General features: G+C 48.8%; 2 protein-coding genes across 9 annotated transcripts; one reads left to right on the top strand and one right to left on the bottom strand.

Moving 5' to 3' along the window:
- Positions 1–8,299: 8,299 nt before the first annotated feature.
- On the top strand, positions 8,300–11,473 carry Rarres2 (retinoic acid receptor responder 2). Of its 3 annotated transcripts, none has more exons than XM_040736854.1 (6): positions 8,300–8,439; positions 8,894–9,097; positions 9,307–9,411; positions 10,612–10,707; positions 10,879–11,003; positions 11,364–11,473. In XM_040736854.1, exons 2-5 carry the CDS (start codon positions 8,918–8,920, stop codon positions 10,990–10,992), a joined length of 495 nt encoding a protein of 164 aa, XP_040592788.1. In that variant the 5' UTR covers positions 8,300–8,439; positions 8,894–8,917; the 3' UTR covers positions 10,993–11,003; positions 11,364–11,473. The 3 variants fall into 3 exon arrangements, with proteins under 3 accessions (XP_040592788.1, XP_012981515.1, XP_012981514.1); XM_013126061.3 differs by lacking the exon at positions 8,300–8,439 and adding an exon at positions 8,446–8,583 and having other exon boundaries at positions 10,882–11,003; XM_013126060.3 differs by lacking the exon at positions 8,300–8,439 and adding an exon at positions 8,446–8,583.
- On the bottom strand, positions 11,460–18,950 carry Lrrc61 (leucine rich repeat containing 61). 6 transcript variants are annotated; one of them, XR_005873504.1, is made up of 3 exons: positions 13,701–14,219; positions 11,716–12,933; positions 11,460–11,598 (listed from the first exon to the last, which is right to left on the bottom strand). XR_005873504.1 is itself a non-coding variant. In XM_040736852.1 (3 exons), exon 3 carries the CDS (start codon positions 12,821–12,823, stop codon positions 12,044–12,046), a length of 780 nt encoding a protein of 259 aa, XP_040592786.1. In that variant the 5' UTR covers positions 12,824–12,933; positions 17,074–17,089; positions 18,831–18,896; the 3' UTR covers positions 11,667–12,043. The 6 variants fall into 6 exon arrangements, 5 of the variants coding, with proteins under 5 accessions (XP_040592786.1, XP_040592783.1, XP_040592787.1 ...); XM_040736852.1 differs by lacking the exons at positions 11,460–11,598; positions 13,701–14,219 and adding exons at positions 17,074–17,089; positions 18,831–18,896 and having other exon boundaries at positions 11,667–12,933; XM_040736849.1 differs by lacking the exons at positions 11,460–11,598; positions 13,701–14,219 and adding an exon at positions 18,831–18,950 and having other exon boundaries at positions 11,667–12,933.
- Positions 18,951–19,438: the final 488 nt, after the last annotated feature.

Raw genomic sequence — 19,438 nt, 5'->3', positions numbered from 1 at the left:
TGATATGATTTAATAAAAAACTGTTGATGTGTGGGTATGTACCCTGAGGATTTTAAGTTTTTCATATATGAAAACTTAGAGTTATGATTCTTTTCAGATTTTTTGTAAGATTACTTTTTGAGATAAATAATAAAATGATTGGTCCTTTTTTTGTAACTGCAAAATGCAAACTGCCAGTAAAAGAACTGGCTAAGAAAAATACCTTGATTCCTTATACTCTGTTAACCGAGAAGAATGCATGTGGGCCTTTAAGAATAATTTGGTTTTCACCTATAAAACATAAAATATTTAGTCTTGTAAGGGTAGTGGGAACGTGCTGTCTTTTACTTATATTCATTGAAATCATTCACTTAAAAATAGAAGGTAAACACATTATAATTTTTACAGTGCTTTCTGGGGTATATAAGCTGTAAAGGAAAAAATAAAGTTGGGAGGAAGACACCAGGAAAGATTCCAAAGGATTAAAGGAGTGTTCCTGGCTTCTATGGTTTGTGGCTGACTTTGCCTTCTGAATCCTCAGGCAAGCTTTAATAAATTATGAATAATATATCACCACATGCTTTAATAATTTATTTTTATCTGTGTGTATGCAGGGGCAGGGGTACACATGTCCTTTTGTGCATGTGTGTGGAGACCAGCGGAAAACCTTGGGTGTTGTTCCTCAGAAGACATCCACCTTGTTTTTGAGACAGGGTCTCTCACTGGCTCTAGGCAAAAGAGATGATACATCTGGAAAGAGACAAAAGGGATACATCTGGTCTACAGAGTGCCGGGGCTATACAAAGAAACCCTGTCTGGAAAAAAAAAGTTACATTTTATTAAAAACTGTTGAAGATAATTAAGACATAAAAGTTAATTATCAGTCACCTTATAAATAATCAAATGCTTTAATGTGCTTAGAATTGTGTTTGTAGCCATGCTAAATATAGAAGAAGAGACCAGTTTATCCATCCAATTACATAGTCTTCTGTATAGGTTATCCAAGTTAAACCTAAAACGAGTAACTCAAAAACAAGTTTATAGTAAACTGAAAGTTTATTTAATGTAAGATAATATTAAAAATCAGGTATATTAAAAAAACAGGTTATAAAATACTGAACACTGAGTAAAACGGCTTAAATTTACAATGCCCTTGCGTGGCAGGACATCCCATGCTTGGGTAGTTCCCTTCCCCATCACAGGAAACTGCATGCTAATCTCAGGATGTAATAAGGATAAGGGGTGGGGGAGAAAAAGACCTTCCAAAAGTCTGTTGCTTCTGTCTGTGGCTGTGTAGGCCAAACCAGGAAACCTCCTCCTTCTCTAAAGGGAAGATGAATTCTTCCTCATGTCTCATATGACAGGGGATGGATTCCCTTCCCTTAGAGGATTTTTTTTCCAGTTTAAATTTAGATAAGAAACAAGGTTGCTTCACAAGTCAGTTCCAGGTCCCTCTCCCTTTCCCTCCCCTCCTCCCGTGCCTTCCCCCCAAACCCCCCCCCCCCGTTATCCCCTCATTCCCCCAGGGAGGGTGAGGCCCTCCATGGGGGTGTCCATAGTCTGTCATTTCATATAGGGCAGGGCCTAGACCCTTCCCCAAGAGATCAGGGTGAGAGTGCACCTCACATTGTTCTATGGGAGTCCAAAGTCCGTGTGTATACTTGGGATGGGTACTGATCTGCTGCCCAAGGCTCAATAGATTGCCTAGGCCTCCTCACTGACACCCAGATTCAGGGGGTCTTGATCAGTCCCATGCTGGATTCCCAGGCTGATGCCTGGGCCCTTAGAGGATTTAAGCTTCTGTACCCACATCAAAATTTCTCTAACAGCAGAGAGAAAAGGGCAATTACTCTGCATTCAATGTCTCCTGAACTGACATATGAAGATGCTGTGGAAAACAGAACCTTGTCCCTAAGTTACCTGATTGCTGTGAGTCCTGCAAGCTAGTTCAATTGGTCATGACCTTTACCCTGGTTTTTAAATCTGCCTCTGGACAAAAGCTAATCCCAGAGTCCATACCATAACAACTCACATATCCTGATTAAAAGAGGCTGCCATCAAAGTCACAGCTTTGGAAAGCTAACTCAGACTATCCAAATGGTATCTTTTGGAAACTTCGATAGACAGGACTATAAAAGTGATTCAATAGGATTCTATTTCTCTTTTAAATTGTTAGTCAGATTCTGACTTTAACTGACTTCTTTTACTATAGCTTCCAGGTGCTTGTTCCTTATACTGGAGTCTAATGTAAAAAAAAAAAAGTAGCTGATTACAGTTATCTTATTCTACAGAATTCTTGTACATGGTCCAACCAGTTGCACAATTGCATTTAACCTTATGTCAACTTTACATTTAACCTTGTATTAACTTATGTTAATTTTGATGTAAAAAAATCTTTCCTCGTTAAGTTTGTCTCTTAATGTTTCCCACAGATATTATCTCCTGACTTATGTTCTGGATCTTTGTCGTCTGTTGACTTTTATTGTAGCTTCTTGGATGGAACCCTCCTCTGAGATGCTCTGACTTCTGCCCCTGCCACATCACCCGTGTTGTCAATGTGAAGCAATTAAAGATAGATCAGTGCCCCCAAACCTATGAAGGCAGTTCCAGTGACCCTTAAAAGGTGGACTAATAGGCCATGGGCCATCCAACTCATGCCTTTTCTTGCCATCCTTTTCAGGACTTAGAACTAAAACAACTGGGCTGGAGCCTTCTTCATGTCAATTAGCCTTTCTGTCTCGCCAGTTCTCAAAAACAAAACCTTACATTTCAGATCAGCTTAACTAGCATCCCTGAGCACCAACTCAATCCTCTGGCTGCTGCAGTGCTCCACGACTAGATCTGAGTGCTGCCGAGCATGGGCTTGTGCCCTCCTCCACAAATATCAAATGATGCTGCTTCTGCACCTACAAATTCTGGCTGGTTTGAGATGGGGATAAAGACATAAGAACCAGACAAAAACTCAACCACAGCCTCCTCCTATGTATGGGCTGCTGGTTCCCTCCAACTCTGGCTGCTCCCCTGGGTCTCTCCTCTCCTCCTTATTGCCCTTATACTTAGGGTTTTTTCCCCTGCCTTTTAAATGTTTTACATGCTAAACTTCATCTTCTACCCGAACAAAATGTTCCATGGATGCTCTCCCAACGGCTCTCACCCTACAACAGTTTCCTGATACATCTGCAGAGACCTTTAAATGCTTTAGAGAAACTCTGGCTGAAAGGAGCTCTCATCCCATTCACCCTAGGCCAATTCCTTGTATCAGTCCTGGATGTTCTCCCGTCGCTTCCTCAGTGCCCTGTGGCCCCTTGCTGCTTCTGCTAGCTCTCTGATGCAGCATTCCTGGCAGAGGGACTTGTCACTGAGGCTCTGAATCAACTTATACCTGTTTCCTCTCCCCAGATCTCTCTCTCTCTCTCCCGCCCTCATACCTCACTCCCCATCCACCTTTCTTGGGAATCTCTCAGTTTTGCTCCATAAACAAATCGTCTATTTACAGTCCCCATGATCATTTTTCAAAAGTTTCTCCAGGTATGCATGATGGCAATTGCATGCTCCTTCCAATTCGATCAAGTTAAAACTCTCCTCCTGCTAAGTGACCAGAGGACCCCTCTTCAGTGGACCCTGAACTATCCCCTCCTGAAGATGACCCTCCTTAGCAGGAAGCAGTTAAAAAAGGATCAGCATCCCCACACACACCCCTCCCCTTTTTGTACCCTTTATGAGTTTAGATTGATAGAGTGTCTTGGTGGTAAAATGGGATTCCTACAACATTAAAAATGATCTTGCTCAGTCATCCCAGAAAAGATTGTTTACAGATAATCTATCCCCCAAGATAATCTATCTTGCTCGAATCATGCAATTCAGGAAGGACAGACTGTGGAACTTCACGTAGCTCCCATGGCTGCAACAATCTCCCTATTCCCAATTCTTCACCCTGACCTATAAAGGGTGACAGCCAGCTTTTCCCCTTGACAGATCGCCTCAACTTCTTGCATGAGAAAAGCTACCCTTCCCCTTGTGTTCTAGTAAACACAGTCCCATCCGTTGGTCATACTCCCATCTCTTTTCTGCCTCCTGTCCCTTTAAGTTGCCTCAGAAATCTAACACACACCCTTATAAAGAGTTCATTATGACATAATGCTAACCTCCGAGCATTTTGTGGGTTTAGAAAGCACTTGAGAAAGGAGGAGGCCATGTAATGCTCAAGAAGCTTTCGAACAGGCTAAGATCCCTGTAGGATGGGCTAAATTTTAACTGTGTGTCTGTCCTGCTGTTACAGTGTCCCTTTCACGGCTGTTCTCAACGTGTGGGTTGCAGCCCCCTTGGGGATCCCATGTCAGATATCTACATTACAAATCATAACAGTAGCAAAATTGCAATTATGAAGCAGCCACAAGACAATTTTGCAGTTGGTGGTCACCACCACATGAGAAACTGTGTCAATGTTTCAGCATTAGGAAGGTTGAGGACTACTAGAAGCTCAGTAGGCTGCAGCTTGGCTATAGCAAAACTAACCTAAGCAAATGACTCCCGTAGGATTAGGATCTCAGTCACGAAAAGGGACAGATATTCCATACACAGTTCTATCGCAGCAATTGCCAGCCGCATATAAAGCATTTCAGAGAACAGCAAACATAAGGATCCACCGCCCCCAGCCTCAGTTCAGCTGCCATAGAGTCCCAGGAAGACTTACCAGCCCCAGATTGCTTGGACTTGCTGCAACAATCTGTTAAACCATGGTGGATTACAAGAGAGCTCAGGTGTGCAGACAACCCCCGATTCTTTATTCACAGGGGAGTCCAGTGTCTCTGTTGTCTTTCCTTCATCTCAGCTCTTAGCTTGTCCTGGCCACATTGCATTCCTCTCTCACCCAGACAATTATCCACAGGCTGAGAAAGTTTGTTTTTTTTTTTAAGGTGTAGTTTCCTTCCCTCACGAGCAATCACTGTGAGAAGTCTCTTTTTTTCGTGAAAGATCCCACATGTCTACACATACAGTGGACATACATGATTCATTTTAATTTTAACTCGCATGATTGGTAACTCGTTCTGTATGATCTACCATCCAATGAGGCAGCCAGTGCCCACATACGAGTCGGCCAACTTGACGTATGGCTAGTGTGACTGAGATGTCAATAGTTTACTTGTTTAAAGATTATGATTGTGTGTCTGGTTTTGTCAGCGCAAGTGCCCTTGAAGGTCAGAGGCCCCAGAACCTGGAGCCAACATTACAGGGGCCGAGAGCTAAACTCAGGTCCTAGGGAAGACCTGTCAGCACTCATAACCACTGAGCCCTCTCTCCAGTACCAAAAATGTAATGTTTTAAATGTATATTTATTACATTGAATTGAGATTTAAAAAACCAGTGAATTTACATGGAAAGGTAATTTTCAAACTGGTTGCCTTTGCATCAAGGTCAAATCACTTCTAGCTGGAACAGAAACCACAGGCATATAAGCAGCACAAGGAGCGCTGGAGGGAATTTTGTGTGGCCATTACCTAGGTCACAACAGCTGCTCCATCATCCATTCCCACTACCCTGCTCCCGGCCTCCCTCTCTCATCCTAGAATTACTGCCCTTCCTTCTCATGCCCCTCCGCACACAGGATGAGGCAGCTGCCAATTTTCTCAGTTGGAGTCCCATGCTGGAAGTTTTTTCTGGTTACCAGTTCCTAGGGCATCTCACAGCAGGGGGACCTTGGCTGGGAAACACTTGCCGCGTGTGTGCCTATTGACCCTGGAATGCAAAGCTCTTTGGAAACAGTTGCCATCTGTGGTGGCTATTTTTAGTTGTCAATGTGACACAATCTACAGTCACCCGGGAAGAGTCTCAATGGGGGACTGTATATTTCAGCTCAGCCTGTGGGGACGTCTGGGGGATTGCAGTCTTGATTATGAATCATTGTGAGAAGACACAGCCCGAAAGTGGGCATCAGCTGGGTTTGGGTCCTGAATTTCACGTGAATGAGTAGAGAAAGCTACTGTGCAGTCAGTGGTCATGCATACATTCGACCCCTTTGTGCTCTCAACGACGGGTATGACCAGCCGCTCCAGTCTCTGCCTGACTACCCCACAGTGATGGGCTGTCACCTGGAACTGCAAACAGAATAAACCCCCTCTTCCTCAAGGTTGCTTTTTCTCAAGGTATTTTATTACAGCAACAGAAGCAAAACTGGATCGCCATCTCTGTTCATGATAGCTGCGGACTGAAATGCCAGAGATGGGTTCTTGGGGCTGAAGATCTTGCTGGTACACTCGGAGCACATGGTAAGGAAGAGCTTAGCCCTAAATGAAGAATCCCAGCAAGGTGTGAACCGTGCATGGGGAGAACTTTTTTCCTAACTCTACCAGCCAAACACTTTCCCTAAATTTCCCATTCCATCCTCAACAGTTCAAAGGGACCGTGCTCCACCTTTCGGACAAAGAGATGGTCGGACACACTAGGAAGCCCGGCTTGTTAGGACTTAAGACTGTAACAGTCCTGGGAGGAGAGACAACGGCAATGCTGTAGAGTCTCACGTTGAAAGAATGAAAAGGCCAGAACCTGGTGCCAGCCAGGAGGAGCTCACCTCTCAGAAAGATTTCATACAGTTCTGGAAACTTGTTAGGCCATTTTACAAGTGTGGCTAGAGGAGGCATTGATGGCTCAGAGATAAGTGTGGTAAGTCCCTGAGTGGGACGACACATGTCCACCAAGACTATTAAATATGCACATCCCTTGCAGTCTATTTAAGACTGAATTCCAGGGGTTGGAGAGATGCTCGGTGGTTAAATGTATTGGAGGTTCTTCCAAATGCCAAGGTTTGATTCCCAGCACCTACATGGTGGCTCAATCTTCTGTAACTCTAGCTCCAGGTGATCTGACGCCCTCTTCTGGCCTCTGTGAACAACAGGCATGCACATGTAGTATAGACATACATGCGGGGAAAACATTCATACACAGAAATAACAAAATATTTTTTAATTTAACGTAAACTTTATGTCAATGCCTAGACTCTGGGGTCACTGTAGTTCTTTGCCATCTTCCCAGTACGGCCACATCGGATAAATCTTTTTCCACTTTCACTATCATTTGCCTGTGTTAGTAGGGACTTGCAGCTGACAGGCCTCTTAAGCTAGGCTCTGAAGCTTAAGAGGCCTGTCAGGGACCACACTTTGGCCCCAAGGTCTCATCTCAGATAACAAACCTTAGGGAATGATTGGACACTATTACCATTTGCTCGAGGTACCCAGAAGTTGAGTCAGTATTTGGACATTTGTCTCTCCTGCCCTTAGGAGTTTCAGGAGACCATTCTGTCCCACCTGAGGGCTCCTAACACCCCGACAGCCCACATGAGAATTAAAGTCATTTCACTTAGGATGGAACATAAGTGATGGAACCAACTCAGGATGGAAAAGCCAGGAAAAGCAGCAACAAGGACAGGCAACAAGGATGGCAGCCCTGCCGGAGAGTCCTCCCTTCTCAGGGCACATTCCTGGAAAGAATTTACTGACAGGAGAGTCTCAGCTAGGGATTTCCAGCACCCTGGAAACAAAGGGCAGCCCTAGGTAACTGGGGCTGTAAAAGCAAGTTCTTCAGAGAGCTTCAGAGAGTCCTTCAACCCTCAGGGGAACGGTCTACCTGGCCAGCAGAGACCTGGAAAGGCTTCATGTCCTCAGACAGGAAGTAGCAACGTACGATGTCTGCACTTGCTCAAGTCTTTGGCTGTCTAGCTGGAGAGAAGCATCAGGGTCAAGGGCCAGATGGCAGTCCAGGGGGAGGCACTAGGTAGGTGGAAACACATCCAGCCTAGAGGCTCTACATGTGGAGACCTGGGAGAGGGGTAGGGGACCCGAGGAGTGGGGCTGCAGCTGGGAGGACCCACTTGGAGCCTCTGCAGGGAAGAGGCTGATGCCAGCCAAAGTGAGGCCTATGTGAGTGAGACATCAGGGAAGAGGCACCGAGAGAGATGCCTGGAAGATAGTGACACAACAGCTCTCTCACTGGACACACAAGACTAGCTGAAGCAGCAAACCGGCTGCCGTGGTACTGAAGGAGCCTCAGTTTCCCCATCAGCAGTTTTCTAGTGGGTTCTCCCAAAAGCCACTCCCTCGGGTCACCCCAGGCATGTGTTGAAAGATAACAGACTTAGACTGGGGCTGGGGCTAAGAGGCAAAGGAGGGAAGATCTGTCTGGTACCAGAGAACCCAGGGCCAGGTTGGGAAGAGGGACACCCACTCCCGGGGACAGTCGTCTGGATGGCAGCTGCGACCCTGGTACGGGGAGGGTTAAGCTTCTTGCGGTTCCCACCCTCCCTGGGCTGGCATGTCCTCCTGCATTTACGTCTTCTGAAAAATATTCAGCCTGCAGCCTGTCTCACTTGGTGCTCCTGGCCCTCCCCCTCCTTTGGCCCAATCCAAGAGGAAGGTCAGGGGACTTTGGGAAACGGGAAACTCCAAAACTCCGGACTCTGGGAGAAGGGTCAGTGGGGAAAGGCGGGGCTGTGGGGACCAAGAGAGGAGAAAAAGGAGATGAGAGGGCGAGAGGGGACAGCTTCCAGGGAGCTGCTCCAGAGACCGCACAGGGAAAGGCCTTGCTAAAGCAACCAACCTGATATTTTTCAAGGTACCAGACAGAGGCTGGGGACTTGGGAGATGAACAGAGGACCCAGAGGGAAGAGAAAATGGCTCAGAAAAGAGGCTGTAGTGGCCATAGCCAGCAGGACTGCTTTCTGGGGCTGTTGGCAGGGAACTCTAAAACTTTGCTGGCATTGGGGAAAAAAAGAGGCCTTGCAGAGTGGGAAGGGCTTGTTGGATTACCAGTAGAGGTTTAGAAAGGGCCACTTCTGCTGGCCCCAGGAGTAGGTCCAGGGAGAAGGCACCCCCCTATCCTCACCCCAGTTCTGAGAGCTGAAGGCCACACACCATCTTTGCAGGACCAGAAGGACTGAGGTGAAGCCATGAGGTGCCTGCTGATCTCCCTGGCCCTATGGCTGGGCGTGGTGGGCATATGCGGGACAGAGCTCGAGCTCAGCGGGGCACAGCGCAGGGGCCTGCAGGTGGCCCTAGAGGAGTTCCACAAACACCCACCTGTGCAGTGGGCCTTCCAAGAGATCGGTGTGGACAGCGCTGATGACATGGTTAGTAGTGGCTGGGTAGGGAATGAAGGACTGCAGCCCTGGAGACCAGGGAATTCCCAGAAAGCTTCCCTGGGAAAGGCCGCCAGCCAGCCGTCCTCCTGGGCTGTGCCAGATCTAAGTTGTGGTGTTTGGGGGAGGAGAGCGACACCCGGGAATTATCTGCTGACCTTCTTGTCTGTCTGTCCGTCTGTCTGTCTGTCTGTCTGTAGGTCTTCTCAGCTGGCACCTTTGTGAAGTTGGAATTTAAGCTCCAGCAGACCAGCTGCCTCAAGAAGGACTGGAAAAAACCCGAGTGCAAAATCAAACCAAATGGGGTGAGTGAAGGGGCTCTTTTGACGGGACAGGTCGCCTGGGCATGAACTGGAGCCCAGAGAAGCCCTGAGCTCATCACTGGGGGCTGTCTGCAAGAGGAAAATTTCTCCATCAGAGTGGACCCACATGTCTGGTTCCTCCGAAAGAGCTTCTCCACGGAGGATATCCTGTACACTGAGCAGGCTACAGACAGTTCACTGCAGTGTTTCACAGTCATCAACCACCCTAAGGGTGACACTGTTGCTATGGTGACCTTTGGGGTGAAGATGCAGCTCTTTGGGTTAGGTTCTTGCTCTCTAACAGCTTTGTGGGTTTATTGAAGGTCTTGGTTCGCTCCATCAGTTAAGGGGAGGGACTGGGTTTTACTGGTGATTTATAAGATCGTGGTTCCAGGGCCTTTTATCCAAATTAAATCGTAAGGGGGGAATGTAAATATGAGGACACGGTGGTAGGGGCCCTTGCTTTGCAAGCATGAGGACCCAAGTTTGAATCCCCAGCACCCATATGAAAACAACTAGGCATAGCTACACATGCCTATAACTTCTGCCCAATAGTGGACAGAGGCTCAAAGATACTCAAGGCTTGCTGGCTGCCAGCCTGATTCTGGATTCAGTGAGAGATTTTGTCTCAAGGGAATAAGGCAGCCTGGGCTACTTCTTAGGACCCTGTCCAAAGAAGAGAACTTCTAAAAAAAAATCTCTTATACCCAGGGTAAGCTGCATTTCCATCTGGCTTGCATATTCCCCTTACCCCTAGAATTAGCTCTATTTCTGTTGCTGTGATAAAGACACCATGACCAAAGCCCATCTAATAGTAGGAAAGGTTTATTTTGTCTTACGGTTCCAAAGGGTTTATAGAAGTCCATCATGGCAGGGGGATGTGGCTACCAGCAGGCACGGCTGTCAGAGAAAGAAGCCGAAGCCGAGAGCTCACATCCTCAAGAGCAAGCAAGAAGCAGAAAGAATGAACCGGCAGCGGCTTTAAACTCTCAAAGCCCGCCCCAGTGATACACTGCCCCCATCAAAGCCACCTCTACATCCCCTGAGACAGCCACCAACTGGAGATCAAGGATTCAAATACCTGGACCTATGGGGGACATGCTTACTCAAACCACTATATCCCTCCACTCTAGAGAATGCCGAGTCGGCCAGTCCCCACCCTGACCCCCATGACCCCCCTCACTCCTTTTTCCTCCTCCCCAGAGAAAGCGGAAATGCCTGGCTTGCATCAAATTGGACCCCAAGGGTAAAGTTCTGGGCCGGATGGTCCACTGCCCGGTACTGAAGCCAGGGCTTCAGGTAAGAAGGGACAGAGAGAGGTTAGGGAGAGGGCTGGAGAGACAGACCACATCTGGGTCTGTGGGATTCTGGAGAGTGGGGCAGGGGGTGCTGAGGCATTCCCCTGGGGGTGGGGGGTGGGGAGGTGCCTCTCCTCCCAAGCACTGCTGCGACAGACGCTGGTTCTAACAGCAGGAGGAGCCTCAGGAGTCCCAGTGCAGTAAGATAGCACAGGCCGGCGAGGACCCCCGCAGCCACTTCTTCCCTGGACAGTTTGCCTTCTCCAGGGCCCTGGAACACAAATAAGCCCCGGACAGGTAGGTTATTGGGGGGGGGGAGAGAGAGAGAGAGAGAGAGAGAGAGAGAGAGAGAGAGAGAGAGAGAGAGAGAGAGAGAGAGAGAGAGACCGACCCTGGCATGAAAGTTGGGCTGAGGGAGGCAGAGAAAGGGTTATGTAAAACTTGGAAGAAGGTGGCACATGCCTTTAATCCCAGCACTCGGGAGGCAGAGGCAGGCGGATCTCTGTGAGTTCGAGGCCGGGCTGGACCGACAGCCTCCAAAACAATACAGAGAAACCCTGTCTCGTAAAACCAAAAAAAAAAAAACCTTGGAAGAAATCTAAGAGTAGACCAAATCAACCTCCCTCACACCCAACCTGGCTCTCCTTTCTTCTCTAGAACTCCATCTTCCTGTACAGATGCAGCAGCAACCAGTGGATGCATGGGGACTGACTCCCAAAGACTTCACACTTCATGCTAATAAAACTGCTGAGTCTGTTCCTTTCCAATCTCGTGTTGTGGTTCTTCCCTCGACTGTGCACAGAAGAAGAGCTCAAAGACCGGATGGTGTGTGTGTCCCCACACTTCCTGCCTAGTATCAGGAAGGAGCAGGCGGGGTGAGTGTAGGAGTCTCCTACAGGACCAAAGCAGAGGTATGGAAGCCCGTGTTCTTGTGGAGGAAGAGACAAGAAACGCTACAAGTGAGCAGAGAACTATTTAATAAGAATTGGCAGGGGGCAAGTAACCTTACCCACAGAGCCTCAGGCTTGGCACTTGGGATAGCCCAGGCTCAGGATGCCCTGGGTCTGGCTCCAGTATTTGCCATACAGTGAGGGAACCTCCTATACCTGCCAGAGGCCACCGAAAAGCATGCCCCTGCTTGCGTTGAAGGAGGGCGGGGAGGTGCCCTAGGGGAGGAGATGTGGGGTAGGAATTAGGATGCTCTCAAGAAAGGGGTAAATGAACAACCCAGTTTGCAAGGTCAGTGGCCAGAGGAAACCAGAGAGGCAAGGGCATGGGGCAGGAAAGGGATGAAGGCGTCAACACTACGACGAGAATTCCCTGGCTACGAGGCACATTCAGAAGACAAAGGAAGAAGTGGTTTCTGCATGGCTCAGAGTCTGCTGGGCCTGGGCCAAGCTGTCCCCGGCCTGGCGGTCCAGGTCAAGGCATTCCTGCAGTGTGTCCTGGAACTGCCGGCAGGCCTCTTCCAGAATGGAGCTGCTCTGCGTGGGCCAGGATTCCCAGTAGCCAGGATCCACCCATGGCTGGGCCTCTATGGCTCTGGGGCCTGGACTGGAGCTGGGGCGCAAGGAACTGTCCAGGTCTCGGCATAACTGGTACAGCTCACTGCCCTGCCCCCTCACACGCTCCCCATCTATGACTTTGAGGCCAGGCAGCAGCTCTCGAACCACAGCCCAGTAGGAGGGAGCAGCGCACAGCGGGTTGCTAAGCCGGGCCAAAGGGTCCCGGAGCCTCAGGTGCTCCAGGCCCTGCAGCCCAGCCAGACACTGCAGCTGGCCAGGAGTGGTCAGCAGGTTACCAGCAACATTGAGGTTCTGCAGGTTTTCACAGGCAGCCAGTGGCTCCAGCCCGGTCAGCCGATTATTGGAGACGTTGAGCACAGACAGCTGGTGCAGGGATGCTAGTGGGCCTAGGTGGGTAAGGGAGTTACCCGACAGGTCAAGCCACTCAAGGCTCAAGCACTCCCCCAAACAGCCCAAGTCCACCAAACCTAAACCCCGAAGTTTCAGCAACAGGATGGAATCAAGGGCAAACTCTCCAGAATGGGACTTCAGCATCTGGGGTGTGATACTCAGCCCCTCAGCTTCTCCTGGCTTCTCTCCAGGAGGCTCCATGACACTGAAGATGATTCAGGTGGCCCGGCCCCGGCAGTGCTGCTGTATATCACAGGGACGTGGTGTCTCTGGGGATCAGCCGGCTGCTCTCCCTCATCTCTGCTTGGGCCCTAAAGAGAGACAGACAGTCAGGCCAGACTCCCCTGAGCATGTGTGCCCTGTGCTGCAGGGAACAGCAGGATGCCATGCAGAGGGCATAAAGTCCTTGTGCTCACAGAAATCAGGAATGTTAAACACACACAGGTTTGTCTCTTCAGAGAGAAAGGTATACATGCAGCCTAGGCGACGTCTGGGCTATCTGCATGACCAAGATCACACCAGATCTTCCCCTGGGCCCTTAAGATGACGCATGTGGTCTATCTATAGAAGCAATCTTTATGGGAGAGGTGACTTGTACTTTGAAAAGCATTTCAATGTAATTATGCCCTAAAGGTTATTGTATGCGTGGGATTGTTACACCAGGAAACTTTTTTTCCCAAATTGCACCATACTTAAAAATGTCTAAAATAAACTGCCTGGTGTCAGACTCTAAGAGGTTTGAACCAACACCAGCTACTGAATCATGGTAAATCAGACTTTCTTCTTGCCTCACATGGATAGATAGATACTCTCTGGCCATGGTGTTTGCAGAGGCCCCCACAATGCCAGACCCACAAGCCTTGATTGCTGGAGCCAATGGCCAAGAGACAGGCAAGGCCTAAGATCATCTAAGAAACAGGACAGGACACAGCCCCAACCTGGGGAAGTGGTTCTGGCTCACTCCACTGGTCATATCCATACTACATGAGGCTTAGGACCCGTATTACCAGTTTGGCTCTAATCTGGACTTCAAAACAAATATTGATACTTGATTTTTCTAGTAACTATGACGATATACCTTTATTAACCCTAAGGGGTTCCGTTTTGAAAGTTAATTTTTTTTATTGACAGTTGGTTTGTTGACTTTTCTGAGACAGGAATCGACCCAAGCTGGCTATGAATTCTTAATCCTCCTGTCCTCCTCCATCCCACCTCAGAACTAGGAGTACAGGCTTATACCACCACTCCTGGCTTAGATTTGTTTTCAAATAGACAACAGGTAAGTGCCATCTTCCAGAAATGCAGACCCAATGAGGATATGCTGTGGCTTTTTTCATTCACTCAAAAATGTTATTTCCACTTTCCCAAAATTGAAGTGGTATCCAGAATGTGCAGACCGACGTACATCTCTGGCTAGAGCGATAAGTCCTGAGGGGTAGGCAGGAACTTAGTCCCAGGTACAGAGGAAACTGAAGTCAAGGGAGGTAGGACAGGCTGGAGGTTGATGGAGAAGCTACAGTGAGCTGCTTTCACCCTGCTGCTCCGACGCCAGGCAACCCCTATCCCACGCTCCCCGGCTCCTCAACCAGCTCTTCAGCACCACCTCTCGGTCATCGTGAAGACAAGGACCACTGTGTGCTGGGCAGCACGGCGCTACTGAAGGTTTCGCTTCACGGTCCAGAAGGGCAAATTCGGGGAGGTGGAGAAGTTCAGGAAGGCATTTTGGAGCAAGGAGCAGGAATGCCTAACACAGCTCTGAAATGGGGGGGGAGAAGCATGTCATCAGTGGTTGTGGGACAGTGAGCCCGTGTGTGTGCGTGTGTGTGTGTGTGTGTGTGTGTGTGTGTGTGTGTGTGTGTGTGACATCGTTGTTAGAACGATTCTGCCCTGTAGGGGAGGGACAATGTTGATGCTACCCACAGAGGATAAAAGTTCACTTGGACAGAAAAACAAAAGCAGGCCTCATTCCAAATACCGTTCCCCAAACCACAGACTTTGGCCAGGCTCAGACCCAAGAGTCTGACTTAGGTATTTACACATGCAAAGAACATTAGGATGCTGCCAGCGTCAGTACTGCTCAGAGCCTGTAGGTGTAAGGTACTGGTGACTCCCAAAACCACGTTCACTCAGTATCCCCTCCTCCAAGGAAACCAGGCTCAGGGCGCCATCAAAGAGCTCCCCTTAAATGAGTTGACGAGACCAGGAACGGATCCTGCACAACCCCTCAACAGTACATCTGAGGAGGGTACTCTTTTTTTTTTTTTTTTTGGTTTTATGAGACAGGGTTTCTCTGTATTGTTTTGGAGGCTGTCGGTCCAGCCTGGCCTCGAACTCACAGAGATCCATCTGCCTCTGCCTCCCAAGTGCTGGGATTAAAGGCATGCGCCACCGCCAGGCTTGAGGAGGGTACTCTTGTCTTCATGATATCCGCTCCTGTCAGCTCATTAGCTGTAACAATACAATCCACTGGGCCATGAACTCTCTGAAGAGCTTAGAGGAGACACCAACTAGAGACAGCCATACTGATGGGGACAACCTCAGGGGTGAGCAGTGTTTCTGGGGCTGCAGAGCTCCAGATCTCCGGATCCTGAGCACCTGGGCTGCTCTTGGTACCCAGAGACCAGGGACAAATGTGCCACCGTGGCTCACTACCTGTTCAATTAGCAGCTAGCCCACAGAGTTCCAGGCTAGAGGCTTTGCTCATTTTCTCTGCAGTTCCTTCTCTGGAAGTCAGCTGTGAAAAATCACAGGATAGGTATAGAGCGGCTGGACCAGAGGTGTCCTTTCTTGTGTTCCTCTCTGTATCACACATTCCCAGGGGGCTGCTTGTTCCTTCACTTCCCACATCTGTCAATCCTATTCCTCTATGGCTCTTGACCAGGCCTGCAGTGACCACCTTGGCACCAACTTCATGGGCTTTTCTGCAATATCCACCAGGAATGCCTGCCTGCTCCTATACTTTGGGATGTCCTTTGCCTCCCATCACAGACTACCACATTTTCTTGTATTCCCTCCCATTTCTGACCTCTCAGTCCCTTATCTGGTCTCTTTTCCCTCTAAGTACCCCCTTAAAGTGATATTCCTTTAGGCTGCGTCCACGGGCCCTATTGCTGGACAGTCTCCAGGCTGTTCTGCTACTCAACCACCATCAGACCAAGGTGCACAACTCTTTCTTGGCGCCCGTTGCTCTTTTTGCATCAATTCCATCTTGCTACAGAGATGCCCAGCCTCCCAGATGCTCAAGCCTAACACCTGGGTATGTCCTCAACTCCATTCCTCCTTGATCAGGTCCCTGGACATTAGGTCAGGAAGTCAGGACACACAGGATGGAAGAAATGAACAAGGCAGAAAAGAGGCTGGTGAGCCGGGAAGTGTTAGCCTGGAACAGCACAGACTCAGAGGAAAACAACACACTGTGAGCACCCAGAAGCTATTGAGCAGCACCTTTCCACAGCAGAAGATGATGCAGCAGGGGGTTAAACTCCACATGTGAATGGAGATGGCAGGGCAGCCTCTAAGAGGAAACAGATAAGCCGATTGAGATGGCTCTTACACGCTCCTTGGAGAAAGCTCAGAGGATTAAGAGTCAATGGCTCTGAGCTTATCACCACAATGAATGAAGGTCCCTGAGAGGTGACACCTGTAGAAGAACCGGGCAAAACTGTGAGTACAAAAGGCCATCGTTGGCCCAGAGCTATTCCTGAATGCCGGAAGTGAGGAAATTTACCTCAGCTCTTACTTTATGACCAAAGAATCTGCAACCCAGACTACTAGTGCAAGCCTCCAGACGCTGTCAATGAAGACAGCACAAGGCAATAAACCTAGGCAACGGTGCCAACAGTAGTCTACAAAGAAAAAAAAATCTGCCTGTCAGAGCTGCAGCATAGGGTTCACCACAAAACCTCCATCCATAGACCCATGAGCCACTGGAGCACAAACCCTGTTCTGTTTCCAATTCCTGGTGCTACGTAGATGTTTAACAACAACAACAAAAAAAAAATGCATGAACTACAATGAGCCAACATGACCCTCAAGACATACTTATGGGCAGCGGGAATGGTAGCACATGCCTATAACTGTAGTTGTTAAGGGTTAAATCTCTTGATACAATAATCCAAAGTGGACGACTCTTTACAAGACAGAACCCAAGCTGTTCCAGGAAGAGACTCCATACATCTTTAGTCTGAAGCACATTCTGGGAAGCCTGTAACTGGAGCATTTGGGAGGCAGAGGAAGGATCAGTTATAGGCTAGCCTGAACTATGCATTTTTAGAAAAAAGTCGAAGAGGGAGTTGGTATAACTCAGTGGCAGACAGCTGCCTGATATATGCAATGCCCTGGATTCGATCTCTAGCACCTCCCCCAAAAAAGTAGAAAAGTGATTGTCTGGTTGCCAAGCTCAAGAAAAATTAGAAATGATGAGCTGGAGGTGTTACCAGCAAAGGACTTACCTGGCATGATTCGATCCTCAGCAACAGAAAGGAAGGAAGGAAGGGAGGGAGGGAGGAAGGGAGGGAGGGAGGAAGGGAGGGAGGGAGAGAAAGAGAGAAAGAGAGAGATTGAGAGGGGGGAGGGAGACAGGGAGACAGAGACAGGAAAGGAAAAACCTTATATTAATCACAGCAGACCTGGGACACATGAAAAGCCATTCAGGGGTAGATTATCCAGGGCTTGGGAAGCAGAGGAGGAAGGGACAAAGAGACTCCCTGATAATCCTATGTTGGGCCCCAACCCCACAGGGTCTCTGTGAGTTGCTGGTCAGCCTACAAGTGCAACTTGTTTTCCAGCCCAAGTGCTTCCTGTTTTCTAGTCCTGGCTTACTGCCCCGGCATTGACCCTCTGGCATCAACATCTAGCAGGAGGAAAACACGCTCTCTTCTACCTGGGGTTTTTCCACTGTGCTGTAAACCTGTATATAAAGCTCCTCTCTCCTACAAGAGAGAGACCTCTTAGCACTTGCAATAAAGATACACAGACACACACATTCTCCTGGTGATAAAGGCAGCACATGCATTCTTAGTACAAAAAAACAAAAAACAAAAAAAAAAACAGAAACCAGGCTGAGTTTGAGGTTCTTTTTGAACAAATCTTCAGGCATATTTCTACAGAAAACGAGAAGTTTCAGGAGTGGAGGGTGGCTGCCTGGATAAGGCTGACAATACGGGATGGAACAAAGGATGAACAGACAAAAAGGGAGAAACTTTAAAAAGTGATTATACGGAAACAAAGGGAAGAGAATTTCCAGAAGATGACAGAGCCCGGGCAGCATTGCGGTGATATATGCAATGCCCTGGATTGCGGGTGTGGGAGAGGCAATACAGCCATCTGCCAGAGCTAGAGGGGGACCTGTCCTGGGAAACAGCAAGGAATCTTATTTCTCCTGACAGGAAACAGAAAATGTGTCTGCAGGCGGGGGAACTGCAACAGTGTATTGTCCGAAGCTTCCCCAGGGAAGCCACATAATAGTAAAACCTGCAACCTACATGGGACTAGGAGATGCCTTAGCTCATACCACGTATTGTCTGATTAGAGAATATGACGTTCTCTTTGTTATTCTGCAATTCGTTTCCAGGAGCATGCTCAGAAGGGACCTTGCTTCCTGGTTCTACCTGGTTGCACCCCCACACGTTGCACCCCACAAGCCGTGTGTTCAGCTCAACAGTTCCACCACGCACAAACTTGGCAGCCCCTTCTCTCTGAACTTCCTACGCTAAAAGAAGCTATGGTCTCCCACCCCACCCGAAGTTTAGCCATTTAATGACAGATGTTTTAAATAACATCCAACCACCTTTTGAGCTCAAATTAGCAAGTGAAAAAACAAACACAAAAACCAAACAAACAAACAAAAAGACTACACCTCCCAGCTTCCCTAGTGAACTGCCAAAGTCATTTCCATCCAATTCTGCCCCTCTAAGAGGACGCATCCCATCTCCCTCTGTAGGCATTTCTGCCATCTGCATACGTGGGTGACAAAAGGCTCCCTCACCGTGAATAAACATGGCCCCTATAAAGTCAGATCAAGCCTCCTTCCCTCCTTCTCCTTCCTCTTCTCCCTCTCTCGTCTCTCCCTCCCTCTCTCTCTCTTTCTCCAGCGGCTCTTTGGAAGTAATCTAACACACTAGCAGAACCCTTGTTGCCATGTATACCCAGATGCTGTGACCGTGGGCTAGGGCGCCTCCCGCTTCCTGGCAACCACGGCTGCACCCACCTCACGGGCAGTTCCCGGGGTTGAGGGAGTGACTCTAACAGCTGGCGGTTCCGGAAGGATCCGGCCTCCCGGAGCACACAGAGCGTGCAACAGACACTGCGCTTCCGGCGCAGGCCCAGCCTACTCCGGAACCTGCCAATGGAACGACCTGAAGGGGCGGGGAGTGTAGTCGAGGCTGCTTGCGAGGGACGGGCTACGTCTAGTCGTGCACGCAGGTTACTCTGACGATCAGAGAAAAATTCCGGTCTCTGGTTTGGAAACCTGGGGCACTGGTGCAGGGGGACTTTGTTCCTATTAGTTTGGTCATTAGTACATTTAGCGGTGCGGCGTTGGGAGGGCATTTAAAGGTCCTTAACGAATTAAGAACATGTTCGGTGACATTCACTGTGTGTGGCTGCAGGCCGGTGGTGACCTAGATTCTCTAATCCGTTAAGTGATGCCCAGTGCGTGCTCCCTCCCCCTCCCCGCCCGTGGTGGTGCGATCATGCTCATCGCTTTGCACGGCCGACAAAAGGCGCCATAATGATAAGAAGGACCCCTTCTTGGAAACCTTACCCATATTTTTCAGAAACCTATCTCAGAATGTTTTCCTGAGACAAATGTACACT

The sequence above is a fragment of the Mesocricetus auratus genome, unplaced genomic scaffold (assembly GCF_017639785.1).
Source record: "Mesocricetus auratus isolate SY011 unplaced genomic scaffold, BCM_Maur_2.0 Super-Scaffold_100125, whole genome shotgun sequence".
Taxonomy (NCBI): domain Eukaryota; kingdom Metazoa; phylum Chordata; class Mammalia; order Rodentia; family Cricetidae; genus Mesocricetus; species Mesocricetus auratus.
This window is presented reverse-complemented; position numbering and strand designations above follow the sequence as displayed.